Source organism: Eulemur rufifrons, chromosome 8, assembly GCF_041146395.1.
Source record: "Eulemur rufifrons isolate Redbay chromosome 8, OSU_ERuf_1, whole genome shotgun sequence".
Classification (NCBI taxonomy): Eukaryota; Metazoa; Chordata; class Mammalia; order Primates; family Lemuridae; genus Eulemur; species Eulemur rufifrons.
This window is the reverse complement of record NC_090990.1, coordinates 53,952,768-53,978,344: the sequence shown is the minus strand read 5'-3', so window position 1 is coordinate 53,978,344 and position 25,577 is coordinate 53,952,768. Positions and strand designations below refer to the sequence as shown.

Below are 25,577 nucleotides of genomic sequence, written 5' to 3'. Positions count from 1 at the left end.
TCTTCAAACTAAAGATCATCACAGGAACATCTAATGTATAAAACTAATTTCCTAATATCCAAGCATCTACTAGACTCTAGGCAACACAAGGACAGAGAGCATGTCTATCTCCTTTCCACTAGACCCACCACAGAGACTGACGCATGGCAGTACTCAAAATTAAATGACCAACATAAAGATACATGAAATTACCTAACTTACAAATAAATGTTACATGAACAGGATGCTCAGGATAAGTGTTAAAATCCTAGTATAGGCATAGCTGCTTAGAAATCAAATTAACATACCAGGATAAATAACCTTTTCTACCCGAGGATTTGATTCCAGAAACTGGGCAACTGCCATTCCATTTTTGAAATGCTTCTCCATTCGGACTTGCAGAGTCTTCAGACCTCGATTGCAGAGGTAACAGTCGACAGGAGATGGAACTGCTCCAAGAGCTGCAAAATGAGCACATCTTGGGTTAGTCTGAAGGCGGGGTGGGACCCAGAAAATTCTCTGGCCTTTCTCTTTCATTATAGTGACTCTGAGAAGCTAGGTACACAGCTCAATGTTTGAGTTTTAGGGGGTAAATATATCAAATCAGAAGCAAGAGAATGAAATATAAAATATGCTTAGAGAAATTTACTTTAAAATTAGGAGAAATGAATATCTGAAAAACTAAGGAAAAACACAGTATGTGAACTTTTCAAAGATGAAGATAAAACGTCCTTTCTATGATTTTAATGAAATGACATACTGCCCATAGTTTAACTTTATATTTTGTTGAAAAATTATTACAACGTACAGAGAGAAATAGCAGTTCAACTCCCATTATTACTGAATGTTCAACCAGCATTCTATGTAGCCTTTGTCTAAAGCAGCCAATGATTTCACATGCCTCCTGAATGCGAAAGCTTATTCCTACTTTTTCTAAATGAAAGGACATTTATCAAGCAATAAGTTTTGGTTTCCCTCCTCAGTGTCTCCTTTTGTGACTTTAATAGCTATTTCCTAAAAGGGTATTTTTATTCCTAATTATGTTTTTTCTTATCTGTCATACTTAAATTCTTATCCACACTTGAGTTAAACTAAACAATATAAACAGGAAATGTTATTTAGATACCTGTTGAAAATGTAAGTTTATGCCTGAAGTGCTTTAAAATTAACCATCATTCCAGATATAAAAAGTATAGTATATGAATGCCCTCATTTCAAATGTTTTTTACAAAACGAAAAAAATCCATTAAGTCTTAAAACTGAAAATTCACTTAGGCTTTACAGATATGATTAAAATTAACATGGATATGAAAATAACAAAACTCATTCCTGTGACATTCCATAAATCCTTGCTATGCTATAAGTATATCTTTATAGTCCAATTTTTTCTACTTTCCTCTAAAAATCAGAATTTTTTCCATTTCTAATTTTTTCATATTTTCAGAATGATATTACTTCACAACATTTAATGGAAATATAAATATCAAAAGTAGTTACTGAGAGCATGAGAAGGCATGTGGACTTTTTAATACTTACAATTCTGTAAGAAACGAAGTCTATCATGGAGGCTTTCAGAATTAACAGACACTAAGCCCATTAAAACATCACTGTGGCCTAAAACAAAACAAAAACATTTAGGTTAAAAATAATTTATATTTATTCTTTGTTTTATAATTTCTAAAATGTGACTTTCACTTGAAAAAACCCTTGAAGGAAAAAGTCCTATAAAATAAGTTTAAGTAAACTTTATTCAATTTGACAATAGCAAAAGCTATACCTAAAATAATAAAATAAAAATGATACAAAAACTAAATATTTATTTTTCAGATGTCAGCAGCATAAAAGCACAATCTTTTATAGTAAATTTTAATCCTCTTCTCACAAATCATGACAATAGTTTTGTTTACTATAAATGAAATCTTATGTTTAATCAAAGTGTAATTTTTTAATTTTTTACGTGAGTCACAGAACAAAGCATACTTAACAGTAGAAGAAAAGAGATGAAAATGTCAAGCTCTATGATATTTTCACCAATCCATGGAAAAGAACATCCAAAGTGTAGACTGTACATATCTTACCATTCATGTATTTTGTTGCAGAATACATACAAATATCAGCTCCCAGAGCCAAAGGCCGCTGAAAGAAAAAAGTTTTTTATTTTAAATGAGAATCCATTCGAAAATATGCTTCATTACCTGCCTATTTGCAACTGTAAATTCCATTCCTATTCTAATCAATACTAACTTGATAAAAATATGTACATTTTAAAATTTCCCAGGATCTGTGATATTATCTTCCCCTTACCTCTCTCCCAACAAATAAAAATATGAAGTATTGGACCCAGCATTCAATCTGAGAGCGTAACTTATATGGAAATAGCAGGTAGACTAAGGTCCACAGGTCTCCCGCATCTATTTCTTTATAGCAGTTTCAGACTGGTGCTTAAATTTATTACCTACAGCAGACACATTGGCATTTTATGACACATTAAACTCATAAAATACTTGACATAAAGATTCAGCAATTTTTATGTCAAGTAAGCATAAACTAATCTGCTTAGATTTTAAATCATTAAAACCTAATGATGCATACTATGATTATTCACACTTCATTTGTCATGAACTTGACTCCTTACTATTTTTACTATATAGTCAGGCCTCCCTATCTGGGAGTTACACATCCATGGATACAACTAACTGTGGATTGAAAATATTTGTGAAAAACAAGAATAGTTGTGTCTGTATTAAACACATAGAGACTTTTTCTCCTTGTCATTATTTCCTAAACAATATAATATAACAACTATTTACATAATACTAGATTATTATAAGAAATCTAGAGATTTGAAGTATACAGGAGAATGTGTGTAGATTATATGCAAATACTGCATATTTTCTATCAAACACTTGAACATCTGTAGATTTTGGTACCCTTGGGGGTTCCTGACACCAATTCTCTCATGGATACCAAGAGACAACTCTACTAGTTTTGCAATGTGTAAAGTCACTTATAAAGAAATTTGTTTGGGCCGGGCGCAGTGGCTCACGCCTGTAATCCTAGCACTCTGGGAGGCCGAGACAGGTGGATCATTTGCACACAGAAGTTCGAGACCAGCCTGAGCAAGAGCGAGATCCTGTCTCTACTAAAAATAGAAGGAAATTAGCTGGACAACTAAAAATATATAGAAAAAATTAGCCAGGCATGGTGGGAACATGCCTGTAGTCCCAGCTACTCAGGAGACTGAGACAGGAGGATCACTTGTGCCCAGGAGTTTGACGTGAACTAGGCTGGCGCCACGGCACTCTAGCCCGGGCAACAGAGTTGAGACTCTGTCTCAAAAAAAAAAAAAAAAAAAAAGAAAAGAGAAGAAATTTGTTTGGATTGCATTCTCCCACCTAATTTTCCTACAAATTAATCCTTTACCTTTTTGTTTTTTTTCTCTTTTATTATTATTTGACACAATATTCATACATATTTATGGAGTATAATGTGATGCTTCAATACATGTATACATTGTGCAATGACAAAATCAGGGTAATTAGCACATCTATCACCTCAAACATTTATCATTTCTTCATGGGAGCATCATTTAAAATCCTCTCTTTTACCTCTATGAGATATATAATATGTTGTTAAATACAGTTATCCTTCTGTGCAATAAAGCACCAAAACTTACTCCTCCTCTCTAATTATAACTTGGACCACCCTATCCCACCACCCGTTTCCCCTTCCTCTCCCAGTCTCTGAGAATCATTGCTTTAGTCACTACTTCTATCAGATCAACTTTTTTTTAGATTCCGCATAAGAATAAGATCATGAGGTACTTGCCTTTCTGTGCCTGGCTTATTTCACTTAACATAGTATCTTCTAGGTTTATCCTTTAGTCTTAAAATGTCTTTGTTCACCGTGAGAGTAAAAACTTATAATTGACTTACCAATGTATTATCAACAATTATCCATTTCTATGTTCTTCAACATAAAAGTATATGTCTGTGTTTTATCCTCACTAGAGTTGTTTTGTCTTCAGAAGATAAATAGTGTAGGTGGAGATGGAACCTTTCAATTAGGGTGTATCAAAAACAGGATGTTTTAAGATATTGCCCAAAGCACTCTCTACATACGTGTTTGCTCATCTTTTGCTAGAGTGATGGGATCAAAGTAGATGAGGTCTAAGGTCTCTTCTAGTGCTAATGTCTGTAAACTCTATGGCCAAAAGAGAAGGAAAAATAAAAACCAATTACTAACATCTGTTGATCTAATTTTATGTGCTAAGAACCATGCTGCATATTTTACATAAACCAGTGAAGCACTGTAAAAATACTTTACCTAACTAAATAAAATCAGTACCTTAGGCTCTCACTGTATAGGTAAGGAAAAGAGAATAAGAAAAATGAGATAGAGTCGAGAGAGAGTGGAACGTGGTCCTTGCGGACATTGGGGCGAGACGGGCCATCGCCCCTGGGAGCTGCAGCAGCTGGGGCGCTGGGTGAACGAGGGCGCCGCCCCCTCCCCCTAGCCACTGTCTTTCACACAGAGAGAGGCAGAAACCACCTCGGGAGAGGAAGAGGCAAGGAAAAAGTCTCTTTCTGTCTGCAATTACAACAGCTCAGTGACTTGATTCTCAAGCCGGTTTTGGGTCAAATTAATTCTCGGGGGCTGGACCCAACAGGAGCAGCCCCCCAGCTGAGGTAGCAAAATCCTGAACAACACGTGAAGGGCTCCCCCTAGCGACAGAGGAGGCAGCTCACCTGGGCTGCTACACAGCCTAAGATCAGCGCGCACGGTGTGCCTCTATCCAGACTAAAGTTGAAAGAAGCTGAAAGAAGAGATCTAACGATTCATCCAGATGGGAAGGGCTCAGCGAAATAACTCTGGGAGTATAAAGAATCAAGCTGAAATCTTGCCCTCAAAGAGGATTACTAGTTCTCTACCAACTGACACAAACCAGATTCAAAATAGCAACATGTCACGGGAAGAATTTCAAACATGGATCATAAGTAAGCTGAATATTATGCAAGAAAAAATGGATAACCAACACAAAGAAACCACAAAAAAGATACAGGACTTGGAAGAAAAATTCACTAAAGAAATCGAAATATTGAAGAAAAATCAAACTGAACTCCTGGAAATGAAGAATTTATTCAGGGAGCTACAAAACACGGTGGAAAGTCTCAAGAGCAGGGTAGATCAAACAGAAGAAAGAATCTCAGAGATCGAAGATAACACTTTCCAATTAAATAAGTCAGTCACAGAGATAGAGCAAAGAAACAAAAGATCAGAGTCTAAAAGAAATGTGGGATTATGTGAAGAAGCCTAACGTGAGAGTTATCAGCATTCCTGAGGGTGAAGAAAACAATAAGCAAGGGTTGGATAAGCTATTTGAAGATATAATTGAGGAAAATTTCCCAGGCCTTGCCAAAACTCTAGATATACAGGTTCAAGAAGCTCAAAGAACCCCTGGGAGATTTATACCAAATAGGAAGACACCATGTCATGCAGTTATCAGACTGACCAAAATATCCACTAAAGAGGCCCTTCTTCGAGCTGCAAGGAGAAAAAAACAAGTAACATACAAAGGAAAGTCCATCCGAATCACGCCAGATTTCTCAACTGAAACCGTACAAGCAAGAAGAGATTGGGGCCCCATTCTCACTCTTCTGAAACAGAATAATGCCCAGCCTAGAATCTTGTTCCCAGCTAAGCTCAGTTTTATATATGAAGGTGAAATTAAGACATTATCAGATAAACAAAAACTCAGAGAATTCACCAAGACAAGACCAGTTCTCCAAGAAGTACTCAAAACAGAGTTACACACGGATCAGCACAAGAAAGACCCAAGAATGTAAAACTACTCAAGAGATAAAAATAAAAACCCAGTTATCACAATGGCTCAAGAGAGAAAACAGAACAATGAAATTCAGCCCTACATGAGAAACAGCAATCTGTCTCACTTATCAGTTCTCTCATTAAATGTGAATGGATTGAATTCCCCACTCAAGAGACATAGACTGGCCCAATGGATAAAAAACTACAAGCCAAGTATCTGATGTCTTCAGGAAACTCATCTAACCTCCAAGGATGCATTTAGACTGAAAATAAAAGGGTAGAAATCGATATTTCAAGCAAATGGAAGCCAAAAGAAAGCTGGTGTGGTGGTTTTAATCTCTGATAACTTAGTTTTTAAATCAACAAAAGTAATGAAAGATGAAGATGGTTCCTATATACTGGTGAAGGGTCCAATTCAACAAGAAGACATAACTGTACTTAATATATATGCACCCAACTTAGGTGCACCCAGATTCATAAAGCAAACCCTACTTGATCTGAACCAAATGATAGATAACAACATTTAATAGCCGGAGACTTTAACACACCACTGACAGTACAGGACAGATCCTCCAAACAAAAAATAAACAAAGAAATAATGGACTTAAATAGAATGCTAGAACAAATGGGCCTGACTGACATCTACAGGACATTCGACCCAAAAACCACTGAATATACATTCTTCTCATCAGCTCATGGGACATTCTCCAAGATTGACCATATCCTAGGATATAAAGCATGTCTTAAAAAATTTAAAAAAATTATACCATGCATCTTCTCAGATCACAGCAGAATAAAAGTAACAATGAACCCTAACAGAAATTCTCATTTCTACTCAAAGTCATGGAAGCTAAACAACCTTCTCCTGAACAATTATTTTATAAATGAAGAAATCAAGATGGAAATCAAAAGGTTCTTTGAATTAAACAACAAAAGAGACACAAGTTATCAAAATTTGTGGGACACAGCTAAAGCAGTCCTGAGAGGAAAATTTATTTCCATAAATGCTTATACCAAAAAGACAGAAAACTTACAAATAGACAATCTAATGAATAGAGTCAAAGAGCTGGAGAAGGAAGAACAGACTGACCCCAAACCCAGCAGAAGGAGAGAAATTATTAAGATTAAATCAGAACTAAATGAAAAGGACAACAGACAAACCATAAGGAAGATTAATAAAAAAAAAATTGGTTCTTTGAAAAAATAAACAAAATTGACACGCCTCTGGCTAGACTAACCAAGAGCAGAAAAGAAAAAACTCTAATAAACTCCATCAGGAACATGAAAGGAGAAATCATGACCAATGCCACAGAGATACATGATATCATCTATGAATTCTACAAAAATCTTTATGCACACAAATTAGAAAACATGGAGGAAATGGACAAATTTTTAGAAACACACAGCCTTCCCAGGCTCAACCAGGAAGAAATAGAATTCCTGAATAGACCGATATCTAGATCTGAAATTGAAACAGCAATAAAAAACCTTCCCAAAAAGAAAAGCCCTGGACCAGATGGGTTCACACCTGAATTTTACCATACATACAAAGAAGAACTGGTGCCCATCCTACATAAACTATTCTCCAATATCGAGAAGGATGGATTTCTCCCCAACACATTTTACCAAGCCAACATAATTTTGATACCAAAACCATGAAAAGATGCAACAAAAAAAGAAAACTACAGACCAATATTCCTTATGAATATAGATGCAAAAATTCTCAATAAAATCCTAGCAAATCGAATCCAAGTGCTTATCAAAAAATAATCCATCACGACCAAGTGGGCTTCATCCCAGAGATGCAGGGATGGTTTAACATATGCAAATCTATAAATGTAATTCACCACATAAATAGAAGCAAAAATAAAGATCATATGATCCTCTCAATAGATGCAGAAAAAGCATTTGACAAAATTCAACACCCTTTTATGATAAGAATACTTAACAAATTAGCATAGAGGGGCCTATCTAAAAATGATACAAGCCATGTATGACAAACCCACAGCCAACATCATACTGAATGGGGAAAAACTGAAAGCATTCCCACTTTGAACTGGAACCAGACAAGGCTGCCCCTTGTCCCCATTACTTTTCAACATAGTATTCGAAGTCCTTGCGAGAGCTATCGGGCAAGAAAGTAGAATCAAGGGAGTCCAAATAGGGAAAGAAGAGATCAAACTCTCACTCTTTGCTGATGATATGATGTTATATCTAGAAAATCCCAAGGATTCAACCAAGAGACTCCTAGAATTGATCAATGAATTCAGTAAAGTCTCAGGATACAAAATCAATACACACAAATCAGAGGCATTCATATATGCCAATAACAGTCAATCAGAGAACCAAATTAAGGAATTAATACCCTTCAAAATAGCAACAAAGAAAATAAAATACCTAGGAATATATTTAACTAAGGAGGTAAAGGACCTCTATAGGGAGAATTACGAAACACTGAGGAAGGAAATCGCAGAGCATGTAAATAGGTGGAAAACCATACCATGTTCATGGATTCGTAGAATCAACTTTGTTAAAATGTCTATACTGCCCAAAGTTATCTACAGATTCAATGCAATCCCTATTAAATTACCAACATCATTTTTCACAGATATAGAAAAAATAATTTTACGCTTTGTATGGAACCAGACAAGACCCATTTAGCAAAAGCAATTTTAAGCAACAAAAACAAAATGGGAGGTATTAATTTGCCAGACTTCAAACTATACCAAAAGACTGTGATTATTAAAACTGTTGGCATTGGCACAAGTGCAGGGACACAGACCAGTGGAACAGAACAGAAAATCCAAATATAAAACCATCCTCATATGGCCATCTAATCTTTGATAAAGCAGACAAAAACATACTCTGGAGAAAAGATTCCTTATTTAATAAATGGTGCTGGGAAAACTGGATAGTCACATGTAGAAGACTAAAACAGGACACACAGCTTTCACCTCTCACAAAAATCAAATCACGGTGGATAACAGACTTCAACCTTAGGTCAGAAACTATTAGAATTCTAGAAGAAAATGTAGGAAAGACTCTTACAGACATTGGCTTAGGCAAAGAATTTATGAAGAAGACCTCTAAGGCAATCACAGCAACAACAAAAATAAATAAATGGGACCTGATCAAATTAAAAAGATTCTGCACAGCCAAAGAAACAGTCACGAGAGTAAACAGACAACTTACAGAATGGGAAAAAATTTTCGCATACTACACATCAGATAAAAGGCTGATAAGAAGAATCTATTTAGACTTCAGGAAAATCAGTAAGAAAAAATCGAACAACCCTATCAAAAAGTGGGCAAACGACATGAATAGAAATTTTTCAAAAGAAGATATAAAAATGGCTAACAAACAAATGAAAAAATGTTCAACATCTCTAATCATCAGGGAAATGCAAATCAAAACCACAACGAGATATCACTTAACTCCAGTTAGAATGGCCTTTATCAAAAGGTTCCAAAATAATACATGTTGGCGTGGATGTGGAGAGACAGGAACACTCATACACTGCTGGTGGGACTGTAAACTAGTGCAACCCCTGTGGAAAACAATATGGAGATAACTTAAACAGATTCAAGTAGACCTATCATTCAATCCAGCAATTCCATTATTGGGCATCTACCCAGAAGAACAAAAGTCATTCTATAAAAAAGACACCTGCACCCAAATGTTTATAGCAGCACAATTCACAATTGCAAAAATGTGGAAACAACCCAAATGCCCACCAATACATGATTGGATTAGTAAACTGTGGTACATGTATACCATGGAATATTACTCAGCTATAAGAAATAATGGCGATATGGAATCTCTTTGGTTCTCCTGGAGAGAGTTGGAACCCATTCTATTAAGTGAAGTATCCCAAGAATGGAAAAACAAGCACCACATGTACTTACCAGCAAACTGGTTTCCCTGATCATCACCTAAGTGCACATTTGGGAATAACATCAATTGGGTATTGGACAGAGATGGGGGCTGGGGGGAAGGGATGTGTGTATACCTACTTGATGAGTGCGATGTGCACTGTCTGGGGAATGGATACACTTGAAGTTCTGACTGGGGAGGATGGGGTGGGGGGAGGGGATGGATGCATACCTACATGATGAGTGCAATGTGCACTGTCTAGGGAATGGACACGCTTGAAGCTCAGACTCGGGGGGATGGGGAGGCATGGGCAATATATATAACCTGAACTTTTGTACCCCCATAATGAGCTGAAATAAAAAAATAAATAAATAAAAAATGAGATAGATCCCTCAGATTAAAAAGCTAATAGAGCCAGGACTCACTCACATCCATCCTGCCAGACTCCAGAGACACTACTCTGAAACTGCAGGCTGGTGTGTCCATTTTGCCCTTTGTAGGACTGATAGGAGACACAGAAAACAAAAGGCAGGGAAGAAAGAATATATTCAGCTTTCCTGAGGGTAAGACAATGAGAGGACCTTTTTAGGAGGAGATTTGCTTTGTGGAACCAATATATATGACTGTCTAGGGATGATAGGATTCTGATTAATTCAACTGGAATGAACTCAGGTCCAAATAAAGCAACTTCCAGTCCTTAGCAGGAAGAAGATGATATGGGCCTCTAAAAGGTAGAAAAACTGGACCTACTTTAGTGAAGGTAATAGGAGGAAGAGGGCCAGGCCTGATGAGTAACCTGGGCAGGGCCAGGCTCAAAAACTCATGCAATCTTTTGGCAAATACACAGGACTCACTGTCACTAGGCTAAAGCCATGCTGTGCTGCATTAACTTGCCTCATGTAAGTGGCATATGGTTTAAGGAGTTGGGATAAAGAATCCTACCCTCAAAATCACCTGGGAAAAATAAATGATGCCAGGGGATTTTCACTTGGAAACAGATTGGTCGACCTGATACAAGCAGCAGCCAAAGATATAGCATGAGCCAAAGGCAGATGGCCCATGAAGCTTTCTAAAGTCAGTGTAGCCAGGAAGTGTGTTTCAGGAAAGGAAAATAAAAATGATAGTGCCTTCAAATAAAATGGAAGAAGGTAAAGAAAAGATTTACACAAACTGCCCAAGGAGTCACTGTACCACATGGAGGCAGCAGCCTGAGTCAGCTTTAGGGACCCAAACCAAAGTGGATAAATATAAACAATAGAACCTATAAATATCCACCTAATTGAAGAGCTGGAGACAATGAGCTGGGTGTCAGGAACTCTGCAGAATAAAGATGAACTACAGGAAGTGTACTAAGTATGACAAGATACAAGCAGGAAGAACAGAGCAGGGAGAAGGTAACTCCTAACAAGGAAAGGAAACAGAGTTAGGTACTCAGAGGAAAGGGAGGGAGAATCAGTGGGGAGAAGGCAGACAACAGGTCAATTAGAGAGAGATGCCAACATGATCTGTCAAGAAAAGCAAAACAGAAAAGAGGAAGAACCTAGGTTAAAAACAGAGAAAAAAGGAAAGGAATGAACGATGTATGGGAGGGTTGGTCTGAGGGGGAAACAAATGTAGAGAGGTAGGTAGGAAAGGAGATAGTTTAAAGGGAGATGCTATGGTCTGAATGTTTGTACTCCCCCAAATTCAGACACTGAAATCTAATCCCCAGTGTGATGTTATTAGGAGGTAAAGTTTTTGGGACCGATTAGGTCATAAGGGTATACCCCTCAGGAATGGGATTAGTGCCCTTATGAAAAAAGCCCCAGAGACCTGCCTTGTTTCTTCCACCATGTGGGAACACAGCAAGAAAACGTCATCCGTGAACCAGAAAGCAGGCCCTCACCAGACACTGCATCTGCTGGTGCCTTGGCCTGGGACTTCCCAGCCTCCAGAACTGTGAGAAATAAATTTCTGCTTATAAACTACCCAGTTTATGGTATTTCGTTGTAGGAGCCCAAAAAGACTAATAAAGAGCAATATATTTATATAAATATACATATAGGTATAATGTAAAACAAATGAAGTAGCAATTTATAATACAAATAAGTTAAAGATACAGAGGTGTCTAGGCATAGTCTATCAGGTCCTAAAAAGGGAAGAAAAACTAGAAAGAAAGAAAAGAACTGGAGAAATATGTGTGTGACATATAATGAGATATCATTGAGTACAGATTTTCTTTGATATATAAAAATACATGAGATATGGCTAAAAAATTTGTGACCAAGACATAAACAGTGAAGTCCCCCGTGTGCATATGGGAATGGCAGATACGATCACACATCCTAAGAGAACCAGAAAGCTTTAATTGAGACTACATTTAAAAACCACAAAGAGCCACGTATGACATTAACATAGTTTTGAAAGGATATTAACTAATGGCAGAAAAATGTCCAAATTTAATTCTTTATCTAATAAACAATTATGATTAGATTTCATGAGTTAGATCATGATTTTAATGTAAGTCCTTCCTTTTCTATTTATAGTTATGTTTGGTCTACTAATCCTGCCAAGAAATTTTGTTTTCATTTACCTGGAAATAGGCTGACATAAAAGTGTTATCCACAACCAAAATAATGTCTCCATGCTTATGGACAATATGTGCACAGGCTTCAATGTCAATCATCTTCAGGCTGGGGTTTGTGAGGGTTTCAATCCAAACAAGCTAAAATCATTCAGTAAATAACAATAGTTTATAAAATAATACTTCAACATACATCTCAAATATTGTAACAATCTGGGAGCCTACTTTATATAATGGAAATGCAGGGATGATGTTGAAAAGTTCAAATCTGAATCCTCACCTCTCCTACAAATTTCTGAGAGGCCATGGCTAAGTAACTTTCCTCTTCATCTATATAATGGGGTTGGTAATACTTATCTCATAGAGTTGTTGTAAGTATCAAATGAGATAATGTGTGTACAAGAAAAAAAAGTGCTAAAGTTAATTATTCTAATTATTTTCCAAAGACATAGCTCAGTGTCTAGAAATTTTGTTCTCAAAGATGAATAACATAGGTTCTGTAAGAATACATCCTCTAATTTTCATTAAACAGAATTCTCCCCATTATGACAAAAATGTCTTTAATATGAATTTGAATAATGTCAGATGAACTAGAAACTATAAAATAAGTAACTATGGCTTTTAGAAGATCATCGGCTTTAGACTGAAGGAGAAAAGTGACAGAAAACCTGGTTATAGCTCAATTTAAAAAGAGGCAATATGATATTTACCCGTATACCTCAAAATCTACCACAACTCAGACATGAATACATGGTAGATGCTTGACAGTTATTGAAATGACCAAGGAAGAGAATTTTATTTGTTGAACAAGATGCCACTGTATTGAATTACAGCTTTCTTTTTATAAGGACTAATGATCCTTTTTTTTTATTACCTATTATTAAGTGGGCAAGACATCTGGTTTAATATTCTTCCTATTCTAGAGTTTTACTATGTTTCAAAAAGGTAAGCTGGTTAAAATAATTTATATTCTACAAAAATCTTGATATATTTAAAGAATTTATAAAAATTATTCCTGGTTAAGCATTATTACTCCTTGTGATAATAAAAAAATTAAAATTAAAAATAAGTATATAACTACAAAGTACATTTTACATAGGCTTAAAAATTCTACAAATGATGAGCCTGATATTTCAGGGGGCAAAATGTATTACTTCAAGCCAGTAAAGAGCCACTATAATAAGTTCTGTTCACAAGACTGAATATTCTCACAATTTGCTTTCCTCCCTGAGAAAGACTAGACCAGCTATTTTAATGTGTCCTTTTTCTCAAGCAAGATGAAAAAAAAAAAAAGTGGCTTTGAAAACAATCCTTCATCACCAAAAGCTTACCCCTGTGTCAATCTGCAAAGTAATAATTTGTATATGAAAAGATGTTCACTTTTTAGCATTCATTGCAACATAATCTTGGGTACAATTCTAACCTTTTAATCATTAACAAAAAGTTGGAATCGGCTGACTTATAAAAGACACTGGTCCTTCTTCTACCCACACAGAATTTAAATGAGGTCACAAGAAAGAATATCACATATGCCATTCACTCAGGAACAAACCACCTTCCAGTAGCATACAAGCTTCCCAGGATGGAGACAAAATATCGCTTGTGGCCCATTCTCTACTTCTAACTATTATTAATATTTGCAGCAGTATCTCTTACAGCACAGAAGAAAACACTGTGCTTAGGGTTTTGGGATTTGGCAAGCTTCCTTTCCTAATAAATCAACCCCTATGATGACTTCTCTTACCAATACCAGACTTGACAATGCAACTGAGAATTGTGTACTCTTGCACAGGCATTTTTTAACAATTACCATGTATGCAGGTATAGTACCAAGCATTTCATATGCCTTATCTCATTTAATTCTCACAAATACCTTTCTAAAAAGCAGGTACAATTATCCCCATTTTGCAAATGAAGAAATTGAGACTTTGCTTAAATAATTTGCCTGAGACAATACACTAACTATAATACAGAATTAGAACTGAATTCCACTCCAGATTTCACGTACCTAACTATTATGCAATAATACCTAGGAGATGCCAGACCTATCTTAATCTTTTTGATATTTCCAGTGGCTTCCAGTAAAATTTGTTCTTTGATATAATTTAAATTATATCCTCTAGTAAACAGAAATAATAAAAACAAAATATCACAAGGAAAACAGGCAAAAGCGAAAACTAGCTGAGTTACCTTGGTTTCTGGTGTAATTGCTGCCTCTAGCAATTTCGTTTTGGAACAATCAACACAAGAAATCTTTAATCCAAATTCAGATGCCACTTTCCTGAAGTACTCATTAGTACCTGAGGCAGAAGAGAATGACATAAAATTGAAAGAACATTGTATTAAGAAATGTTTGTTCCTTACAGGTATAAACACTTTAGAACATAAGGAACTCTCAGTCACCAATAAAATGCAACTAAAAGCAATGTAATAAAGAATAATAAGGATTGAACATTCTTTTTTTTTTTTTACTTTAGGTACTTAATTATAAGATGAAAGGCTTGGACTTTAAACTTAAGGTTCAAGAGTCAAATAAAACACACTAGATATTCACAAGTGGCATGAAACAGAAAATGTTTTTCAAAACACCCAGTGTCTACTCTTCAACCATTAAGTGGCATTCTCCCTGAAACATCAATATCGTTTTTAACAATTTCTTTCTAGTACTCAAATCTAAAATAAATGAACTAATGTCAATGAAATGTTCACAATAAATTTCAATTCAATTATATTAATACTTTGGTAAGATTGTTACTGAAACCTCAGCACTTGTACTTGAGGCCATATCAGAAGGAGAACAAGTGGTTTGAGAAGGAAAGAGAAGTTTATTACTTTGCCATAAAGGGAGGAAAATGGTAGACTATTATCTCAAAATCCAAATTCCTGTACATAGCAGAAATACAGAGCTTTTAAAGGGAGAGCCCTCAGTTCTAGACTACTGTCATTCAGCTTCAGTTAATGATTTTAGTTGTCCCATCTCTGCCATCCCTGCAGAAGACATCACCTCTGCCCACATGGGAGGCCCACCCAGACCTCCAGACCTCCAGACCTCCAGACCTCCAGTAGCGAGGTGCCTGGCCTTCTGGTCCATCTCCTGCACTGTAAAGGGCAAAAGATATTCCTGTGCCTCTCCCAGCCACTGGCCTGAGACAGGGATGCAGGGCTCAGTACCCAAAAAGAGTGCGGGAAGTTTTAAAGAGACAGAAAATTCTTTTGCCCTGTTTTTTTTTTTTTTTTGAGGCCATTCACTCTGTTACAATAGAAAATAATTGGTTACTATTCTTTGTACTTTCTCAATCTTTTATATGTGGCTCTAAAAGCTTTAACAGACAAAATGAGACAATGTAAATCAAATTACTAGATTTTTATAGTGAAAGAAGATAAATCATTCAACTTAAAATAGTTTTTTTATAAACACCCTTCTGGATTGGATTTTTATATATGCAAATTTATTGCATATACATATATATAGGAAAAATTGCTACTATTGATAGCCAACAAACAACAACAACAAGAAAAATACCCTATGATCAAAGATAAACTAGACTTTTGATATTATGTAGACTGACCCTAGGTAATGTAAAATTGAAAAAGAATATAAAGAATTGTTAAAAATCAACAATTTTTATGATTTAGTACCTATGTTTGCCATGAGATTTTTATAATGCGTTGTAAAAATAACTAATGGTTTGAGATTTCTATCATTTGAATTCAACAAACTATTATAAGGACCTAAGATAAAATACCAAGCACTGTGCAAATTTGAGGGATAAGATGATTACTATTAAATGAAAATAAATCTCTTCCTTTGAGGAACTTAGACATTTAACTCTTTTCTCAGAAAGAAAATATATAAAATTATAATAATATTCTAGAAATCATTTTAATTATTTGGAAGCATTTAGAATATATGTATGTGTAGATTTACAAAATTCTTTGCTATTGTTTGAACACAGAAATCAGTCTGGCTTAAAGGCAACAGCAAGTCTGTCTACTCTTCACTCACCTTAAACAAATAACACTTCGTCTCTTTGGAATGGGAGTTCTTAAATTTGGATTCATGAATGAGTATCAAGGGGTCAATCTGTGGGACCCCTAAATTTAAATGTGAAATACTGGGTATAGTCTTAAGAATATTTTTGGAGGGAAGAGGTCCATAGCTTTCAACAAATTTTCAAAATGCTCTTTAAAAAAATAAAATAAAAAGGGGAAGAGGATAGGTAGGGTTGAGCTCTCTACAATTCATCTTCATTGCAGGTAAAAATTTTAAGTTATTAGAACATGCTCCCTAAACATGATCTTCTCTAGAGCAGAATATGTCTGAAAGTTGATCAAGTTCTACATGCTCTTTCTAACGGCTTAAATAGAATTCTAATTTAACAATCTCTCTTATAAGCCATTCCAGAGCACAAACCCTAAGTGTTTTTGTGCCTCCTTTGCCAAGTCTGAGACAGCATGGAGGTGCCTATTACACCTTTAAAATTTAACAACTAATAAATAATACTGACAACATTGTTAATATAATTCGGGACTCACTTTATTATTAATATCTTTAAAATACCAGCTGACACAATATGAATCAGAGGGGTCACCCACCTCCATACATATCATCCATACAAATAATTTGGTCTCCTGCTTTTAAAAGCTGGGTAATAGTCACAATGGCTGCTACACCCGAAGCAAAGGCCAAACCTAAAATAAAAATTAAGTTAGAGTAAACCAAAAAGTCGGACCTATAGGTTAAAAAAACACCTACAGTATTAGTATTACTTGCATTACATTATGTTCCCTCTTGCTGCTGATGGAAGGACAGCCTTCGCAGCCGAGTCAGGAGAGATACTTTGATTAATACCATTACAGAATCCCCCTTTCTGTTTTAAGAATAAAATATCTGTCCGTGCACAGTGGCTCATGCCTGTAATCCCAGCACTTTGGGAGGCCAAAGCAGTTGTATCGCTTGAGTCAAGGAGTTCAAGACCACTCTCAGCGAGACACTATTTCTACAGAAAATTCAAAAATTAGTGCGGTGTGGTGGTGTGCACCGGCAGTCCCAGCTACTCTGGAGGCTGAGGCAGGAGGATCACTTGAGCCCAGGAGTTTGAGGATGCAGTGAACTATGATGATGCCACTGTATTTCACTCCAGCTAGGCAACAGAGTGAGACCCAGTTTCAAAAATAAATAGATAAATGAAATATCTTTAAGATAAAAAAACATATAATGTAGGCAGAGACTTTCGTATTACATCAATTCTGCCTTGGCTATAACATTTCTCTGAAATACTTGAAATAATTCTTTACAAAACTCTGAGATAAATGGCCTATTGCCAATTAAATTACAGTTTTAAAATATCAAACTAAACAATTTCAAATATAAGCAATAAAGCAAAGATATAATTCCTTCATTAATTATATGGATACACAATTCAGCAAATATTTTAACAAAACTCAAAATCAGACCTGATCTGTCTGATAAATTTAATCATGAAGGATACATAAGACTCTTATTTTCTATTCACTATCCTGCCTTTATTTAGTATCATTTATATAAAAAATACAAAGATAATTTAACAGCAATCCCCTCCCTTTATGAAAAAAAAAATCTTCAGGGAGCTAATCTTTATCTCTGAGAGTACATCGTCACGGATTATTGGCGCTGGCAAATAGACTTTGGTGCTATTTGGAGGCACAAATTTTCAGGTTAATGAACCAAAGTATAAGAAACTTTATCTTCTCATAGGTAGTGTTATTAAACTTACTTAATTTTCATCTATTTTTACTAAGGCTTCAGATGAACACTGTATTCACATGAATACTAAATAGTAAATGCTGACATTTTGCTTCTATTCATATTTATTTGTACCTGACGATTACATATATGCATATCATTATATATCAAATGAGGGACTTTGTGTGCAGAATTCCAAGTCTTACTAGAATAAGAATTTTGAACTGGCAAATCTTTATTTCTTTCCAGTTACATATTCTGTGCCTCTATAATTTTTTTTTATCTTTTTTCTTTGTTGTCTTATTTTTTTTTAACTTTCCCCTTATAAGTCATATGATTTTCTCAGTACATTTCTAGACTGTAAAGTGGAAATTACTTACTATACTTAGCCCCATCCAAGGCTGCCACTGCTTTTTCCAAGCAATTCCTGGTGGGATTTCCAGAACGGCTATACTCAAAACCCTGAAGAAAAGAAGTTAGAGTTAATTCTAAGAGATTTATTATTAGAGTCCTAATGTAGACATCTCCACAACTATGAGTTTGTTCATCCTGTTGTGATGACTTTCTTTTCTTTAGTCATGATATGTCCTGCCATTAGACAGAAACGTGGCAATGTTACGGATGTAGTGGTGTGGAGAGGTCTAAAGTCAAACTCTATTAGAATTCTGTGTCTGCCACTTATGAGCTGCATGCCAGTGGGTAAATTATTGACCATTTCCAAGAGTCAATCTCAATATCTGTATAATGGGAATAAAATACAGATATCTAGTTCATAAAAGTGTTGTGAGGATAAAATAAGTGTCAGGTATCCTTGACAGCAGCAAGATTTCTGATTTCCCTAATCCCTTCTATAGGTAACATGTAAAACCTAAGACTGACCTTTAAGATACCTTCTGGACTCGGCATTCAGGGGCACAAACTGGCATCAACAACACCAGTGCCCAAGCTTGGAAACTGATCCCACAGGTCCTGCAACCCTCTACCCAGAAACTATCTCAGCCAAGAAGACAATTTCTCCTTCCCAAACCTATGATTTCATCCCTAGCCAATCAGCAGACCCAATTCCCTAGCTCTTTGTTCACCAAACCACTTTTTAGACCCAAAATTCTCAAGGATATGGATTTGAGAAATTTCTCTCATCTCCTCACTTGGCACCTTGCAGTAGTAAACTCTTTCTCTGCTGAACTCCTGCTGTCTCAGTGTATTGGCCTCTATCTGGGCATCAGGCAATAGACCCACCGGATTGGGGTTAACAATTTTATTTAATCCTCATGACCTGGTTTGAAGAACGTGAAGCCAAATATTATAGTACCTACGGAGTGTCAAATCCAAAATTCAAACCAAGGATATAAACATTGATTAAAAATCATATATTTTCTCTCCCTGCCTCATTTAGGATATCACAAAACACGACGACTTTTTACCCCTTTCTTTCTGATTCACAACCTTGTAGTATTAGTAATAATAACTTTTAAAAGTTTTGTCACTGTGTTTCCTTGTTTTTGATAAATTCAACAGACATATTTCACAGGGCTCCAGGATATCCTCTCCACTCCTCACCATCACCTCCTTACCATGACTTGCAACAGTATCTACCAGACAGAAAAAAAACGCTTGCACTCATGTGATTCCTGCAACAGAAAAGTATTCATGTTTCCATAAATATTCGCTGCAGATATTTAATGTTGTAGGAAGAAAAGAAGCATATTTCAGTGGCAAATAGCATCGTCCATTCAATGGCTTTCCAAATGGAACTGGAGACACATGATTCTCATTCAGCTCTTCAAATTCCCTGAAGTGGTCTTAACTGATATTTTTAAAAGGTATTAAGCAGAGTCTTGTGGATTTAACCATCCCTTCTCGCTTTCTGAAAACATTTAATTCTTAATATCATACCTCAATGGTTAACTTTTATAATAAGTTCCACAACTTGGGCAGACAAATATGCATTAAATCCTATGCTGGGAACAAACTGTATGCATGGAAGAGAGGCTGTGTACACATTTTGACTTAAAAATACAGTAGCTAAGAGCATTGAAAACCAGGTATATAATAGAAATGCTGTTAGAACTCCACCTCACAAAGGGCTAAGTCTATAAGAATTCTCCTCAGCTTAAGTAACACACTGAAGTGGTTTTCAAAGCACTTTGTACAAAGGTTAACTAATTTCTTGGAAACCTTGGCAACTTTTAAACTCTCCAAGATCTGTCAAGTATGCCATCAGAAGGAAAAAGCTATGTGATTAACAAAGCTTTTTTCACAGGCTTTACAGGTCATTTTTGTATGACTCTGGGCCAGTTCCTTTTTAATAACAGGTGTATAATCCCTGTCTTGTCCTCTTACTTGGTTGTTGTGAGGATCAGATGGAATTAGTGTAAATGTGAACATTGTGAAAAACCAAATGACCATTGAGTAATTATTATGTACCATACAGCTTTACATACATCTCAACAACTCATGTGGTAGGTAGTATTATTATCCCCATTTATACAAGATCAACCTGAGGCTTGGATAGGTTAAGTAACATGCTCAAGGTCTCCCAGGTCAGAACAGGGGGTATAACAATTCAAACCAAGCCTTTGATTACATGACTTGAGATCTTCATCACTAAGCCACTCTGCTTAAATGATATAACGCATTAAATTACTATTAACATTATTGGAGTATTGCATAGTATAGCCTAGCACTGCAGTGTAGGATTCTAGAACAGGGTGTGAATTCCAGCTGTACCACTTACTGGCCTTAGGCTAGTTACTTAACATCCCAAATCTCAGCTATTTCATCACTGAAATGAGAATTCAGTTCAGAATGGGGTTGTTCTTAGGATTAGATGAGGCAATACATGTAATACACATGATACTATATATGTATGTATATATTTGGCACACAGTAGGTACTCAATCACTATTAATGCAGCTATTGGCAACGATCTTGATTCTAGGCAAGTGATCAGATCTTTAATATTTTTAAGCTGACTCCTAACTATACCTTTAAAATTTTTACTGCTAAAGGTAATTCAAAGAAGTTACGACCCTCGGTTTTGAATCTGCCAAAAACACATGAATTTCAGTCCAAATGTATATGGCAGGTTGGACAAACTGTTCCTTCCAGTCCTGCTTATGAAAAGAAATATTATCACTGGACCGCCTCAAAGCTAAGCTTTACTGCAAGAATTACAGGGTGGAAACACGCTTTGGGTTGCCTCTCTAGTAAGAAGTCATAAATTATTTACGTGCCTTTTCAATTTAAAAGCCATATCTGCTTTCCGGTTAAACACTGGACTGCCCCAGACAGACCCGGCTCACCGAGTGCTGGCCCGGCGCCTCTTGCTGGAACGTGGTGGCCAGTGAGATGGGGGGCACCACAGCCCGGGAGGTCCATTGCCCGGGATCCTGGCCCGCATGGATGGCCTGCGTGGAGAAATGTTGGAAGCTAGGCAGGAAACCCTGAGGGGAGGCAGCTTTTTTCTGCATGCTGAACTTCGAAAGAAGGAGGAAAGAGTGAGGAAGATATAACTAGGAAAAGACGTCAGCACCGGAGAGAGCCAGAGAGCTAAGTCACGCGGGCAGAGCCCACAGCGAGCGCACGAAAGCAGGTCACCCCTACTGCTGTCTTGAGACTTTATTGACAGCCCCGGACTCTTGAGATCAGCGCGGGGCGGAGCCAGCGCGGCCCAATGAGGAAGGCCCGACGCGGTCCCCGCTCCTCAGTGCCTGGCAGCGGAGGCCTTGCCTGGATCGTGTCCCTAACCCCGCTTCCCGGGACGCAAAGTGGAGACAAGCGGGAGTTCCCGTGTCCACGCGGTGCTAGTCCCTGCGGGCGAAATTCCTGAGTACCGACCATGCAGGCTCCGTGAGCCGCGCGGGCGTTTGTGTAACCTCAGGCTGGAGGCTCGCCCGAGATGTGGAGAAAGGCTGGCTTAGTGTTGAAAGCCAGTAACTGTACACAGGCCACACAAATAGCCCCTCTTACCACAGTCCGTGCCCAGGACCCTTACCCCTTTGTCCTGAGGGCGGTGCTGAAAGACTCCAGCCACAACGGGGAGATTGGTTAAGAAAACAGTGGCCCAAAAGCCCAGTTTCAGCTTGGATTCTCGTTAATCTCAAATACGCTGAACTCTGTAATGACCTAGTGCTTATAAAGATTGAAATAGAAGTGAGGGGCTTATTTTTCTTAAGAAACAGAGAAGGTGCTGTAATGACCATGTCTAAGGAGAATTCTGGCAGCTTCCTAAGAGCTGTTCAATCTTGAGCCTTTTCAAGCATCACTATTTTCTTTTGAAGTACTGGGAGAAACTCTTCCTGATGAGAAGAAAGATAGGGTGGCTTTGAGAAACTTACTGGGGCCTCACATCCTCACACAAAATGCTTTCCTTGTCACACATTAACAGCAACATCCTTGCAGAAAAAGGAGGCAGCCCCATGTCACAATCCACCACTCACCTGCACCCGGAGCCTCATTCTCACAAGGATCACTCCTTCAAAACAAACAACAAAAGTCTCCTTGTCCCCTAAACAATACAGACTTGACCTACTTAACATTGTGACTATTTTCTAGCACAAGGAAAGTTGGGAATATTCTGTTCTTGCAGAGTAGCAGCTAAAGATATGAAATTTTATCAAACTATAAGAAAAAGAAGAATAAGGAACAAACAGCTGTTAAAATTTTACAGTGTGAAAGAAAGATGTGAAGAGAAGGAATGAGACAATTTGCTTTTCAGATCAGCTCCAGGGACACTTAACCCATGAAGCTCTAGAGGAGTAGTGCCCAAGGGCCTGCGAGCCTTTAGAAACCTACCAAAATTTTTAAGCCTGGAGGAAAAAAATGGAGGGACCCCAAAACACTAATGGATATTAATATAAAATTAATTAATATTTTTCTCTTAAAATTACTGCATGTTGTCAACTGCAAGTTACATCAATAGGTATATATAAGTATATACAAGTATAGTTTTATATGATACAAAATGGCACTTAAGGACCAGGAGAGTCTAAAACATTTCTAATTAGTTTTACCTCCCAATGTTTGCTGACAAACCGTGAGTTGCATAAATATGGACATTTTATTCAGTGTTATTATAATAAAGAATTCTTTAAAAGATGACACCAACACAAATGCTCTAAATCCAGCCATTTTAAGCTCATAAATTGAGAAAACATTATTGAATGGCAGCTTAGTATTATCTATGAAGGATTTAAAAATACCCTTTTCTATGACTTGGAAATTTCATTTGCAGAAAATTTCATTTGTAGAAAATTTCCTTTGTAGGAATTTATCCTTTAGATGTATTCTTACACATTTATGAAGATCAATAAGGATGTTCTTCATAACCTATTTTGCTCTATTTACTAGCAAAAGAATGGAAATGGCTTAATTACTGATCCTAAAGAGTACTTAGCCAGTTATGATACTGCTCTGTGATTGTTAAACTATGGCCAAGAAGCAGGAGGAGATTAAGATACACTGGTATGCCATGATCTATAATTTCTAAAACAGCAAAGCAATGTATACGTTCTTTTTCAAAAGAGTATGTACTATGTTGCATTACTTTTAAACAGATATTTATGATTTAATATGTGTAAAACCTTTCTGGTAGCAGAGAACATGGATCTGCAGTGGATAGGTGTCTTTCTTTCTTTCTTCCCTTCCTTCCTCTCTCACTCTCTCTCTCTTTTTTTTTTTTTTTTTTGTAGACAGGGACTAACTGTGGTATCCCTATGTCCCCCAAGCTAGAGTGTAGTGGTGTGATCATAGATCACTATAGCTTCTAACTCCTGAGCACCAAGGATTCTCCCATCTCAGCCTCCTGAGTAGCTGCTGGGACTACAGGCATGGGCCATCAGACCCAGCTTGGAAATGTAACTTTCTTTACATTTTATTTGCTTTTGTATTCAAGTTCTATACCATGAGAAAAATTACCTTTTCAACAATAGTAACACTACAGGAAAATCTAATTTAAAAGTTTCGGTTAAGTAACTGATTTAGAAAAAAGTTTTTTAAATGAATAAATGATAGCTACTTTAAATCCAGTAAATGCTATATAGTTCAGGATGTGTGATCATTTTTCCTTTAAGTTAGCTTGCATAAAACACCACCACATTATCATAACACTTACTGAAAAACTATTAATTCCTCTTGGGAATGACATTCAGCATGGGCAAATATTCTAGAGAAAATGGGAGATTTCTCATTTTTTAGATCTCTTTACTGTTTGATCCTTTATAAAACACAGAGTGCATTATGTTATAATAAATACTTCTTAAATACGATGAAAATGTTAATAGCACTGTACTTTTTGCATATGTGCACAAAGACCTCTACCACTCTCATTAAAGTCAGGCTGTGAATAAATATACTGTGACTGAATAGTAAAAACGGCACAGTAAGGACATGGGAGGATGTTTGTATAATACATTACTATTCTTCTGAAGCATAAATATAGGCAATGCTTAGATCTGTTTTGCTTTAGCTGAGAGTAGAAAGAATTTGCTCTTCCTTTGGCTTTTGTCAATGAAATTATGAGAATTATGAAGGGAATTTGGGGATCATGAGGAAGACGACATTATAACACAAGTTCTTAATTGGGGAAAGTGTAGATAACGACAATGGACCAAAGCCCACTAGAGAGCACTTATGACACTTACCTTCACTTGATGGTGTAAATAATTTTTAAAATAACAACCAAAGGAAACTGAATCTGGTTTTGATATGATATAATTGAACATGATATCGCTTGTGAATAAAAAAGTCTAAATACTGTTGCTGGAACTATTAAATTTAATGTTTAAGGGATATTGGAGCAAATTTCTAGCACAATTGCTTTATTGTAGTGATACATACAAAGACGATAAGTGGCATACTATATATATAGTGAATATCTAGCCTGAAAATTCAACACAGAATTTCAACACTTGATGAAGATGAAGAATTATCCCCAAAATCATTAGGATGTGTTTCACAGTGATGTAAAAGAAGTCAAATATGACTCAAAAACGTAATGAAACACCAACTCAGGTATTTTTGAGTAGCACTTAAGCAGCTGAGTTTTGCAGTCAAAATGCTTGGGTTTGAAGCTCAACTTTAGAACCTGCTATCTCTGTGACTAGGGAGGGCAATCTACTTAACCTCTAGAAGTCTCAGTTTCCTCTTGTATAAAATGGATACAATAATATTTGGCTGTTCTCAAAAGTAGGTTCTTACAAGCTCAAGGCAGGGAAAGGGTACAAGCTGAGTAAACCAAGTGGGAAGCACTTAGGTCAGAGAGTTACTTTTGATATTGCTGTATCAAAGATACTGATATTTTCAGTATCTTTGGAGAGGAATGTTATGCAGTCATGTGGTCCAATGGAAAAAGTGGGCAACATCTTTTGCACAGCTCATGAACCTGCACAGAGATAAGATATAAAAGTGATTGATAAGCTATTTGAACTATTCAGACATGCCGAAGTCTTGTTCAACTTATAATGCAGCAATTGAAAATGTCTTGACTTGTCTTACTGACAATTTCATATCATAGAAGAAACATTTTAGGGGGAGAAACTTTCCATGTTGCAGAACTATCTGGCTCACTGCAGAGCATTTAACCTCCCTGGGGGCCAGTGGCACAACCCC

General features: G+C 36.5%; 1 protein-coding gene across 1 annotated transcript in view; it reads right to left on the bottom strand.

Moving 5' to 3' along the window:
• Nucleotides 1–21,543, bottom strand: part of LOC138390689 (cystathionine gamma-lyase-like) — a 30,656-nt gene extending 9,113 nt beyond the window's left edge. Inside the window, exons 1-8 of the mRNA XM_069480143.1 lie at nucleotides 21,272–21,543; nucleotides 18,347–18,428; nucleotides 16,838–16,933; nucleotides 14,432–14,541; nucleotides 12,251–12,382; nucleotides 2,058–2,115; nucleotides 1,516–1,593; nucleotides 288–440 (exon numbers count right to left, since the gene is read on the bottom strand). Of these exons, the coding sequence (XP_069336244.1) occupies nucleotides 288–440; nucleotides 1,516–1,593; nucleotides 2,058–2,115; nucleotides 12,251–12,382; nucleotides 14,432–14,541; nucleotides 16,838–16,933; nucleotides 18,347–18,428; nucleotides 21,272–21,439 (877 nt within the window). The 5' untranslated portion in view covers nucleotides 21,440–21,543. The remainder of the gene's footprint in view (nucleotides 1–287; nucleotides 441–1,515; nucleotides 1,594–2,057; nucleotides 2,116–12,250; nucleotides 12,383–14,431; nucleotides 14,542–16,837; nucleotides 16,934–18,346; nucleotides 18,429–21,271) is intronic.
• Nucleotides 21,544–25,577: the final 4,034 nt, after the last annotated feature.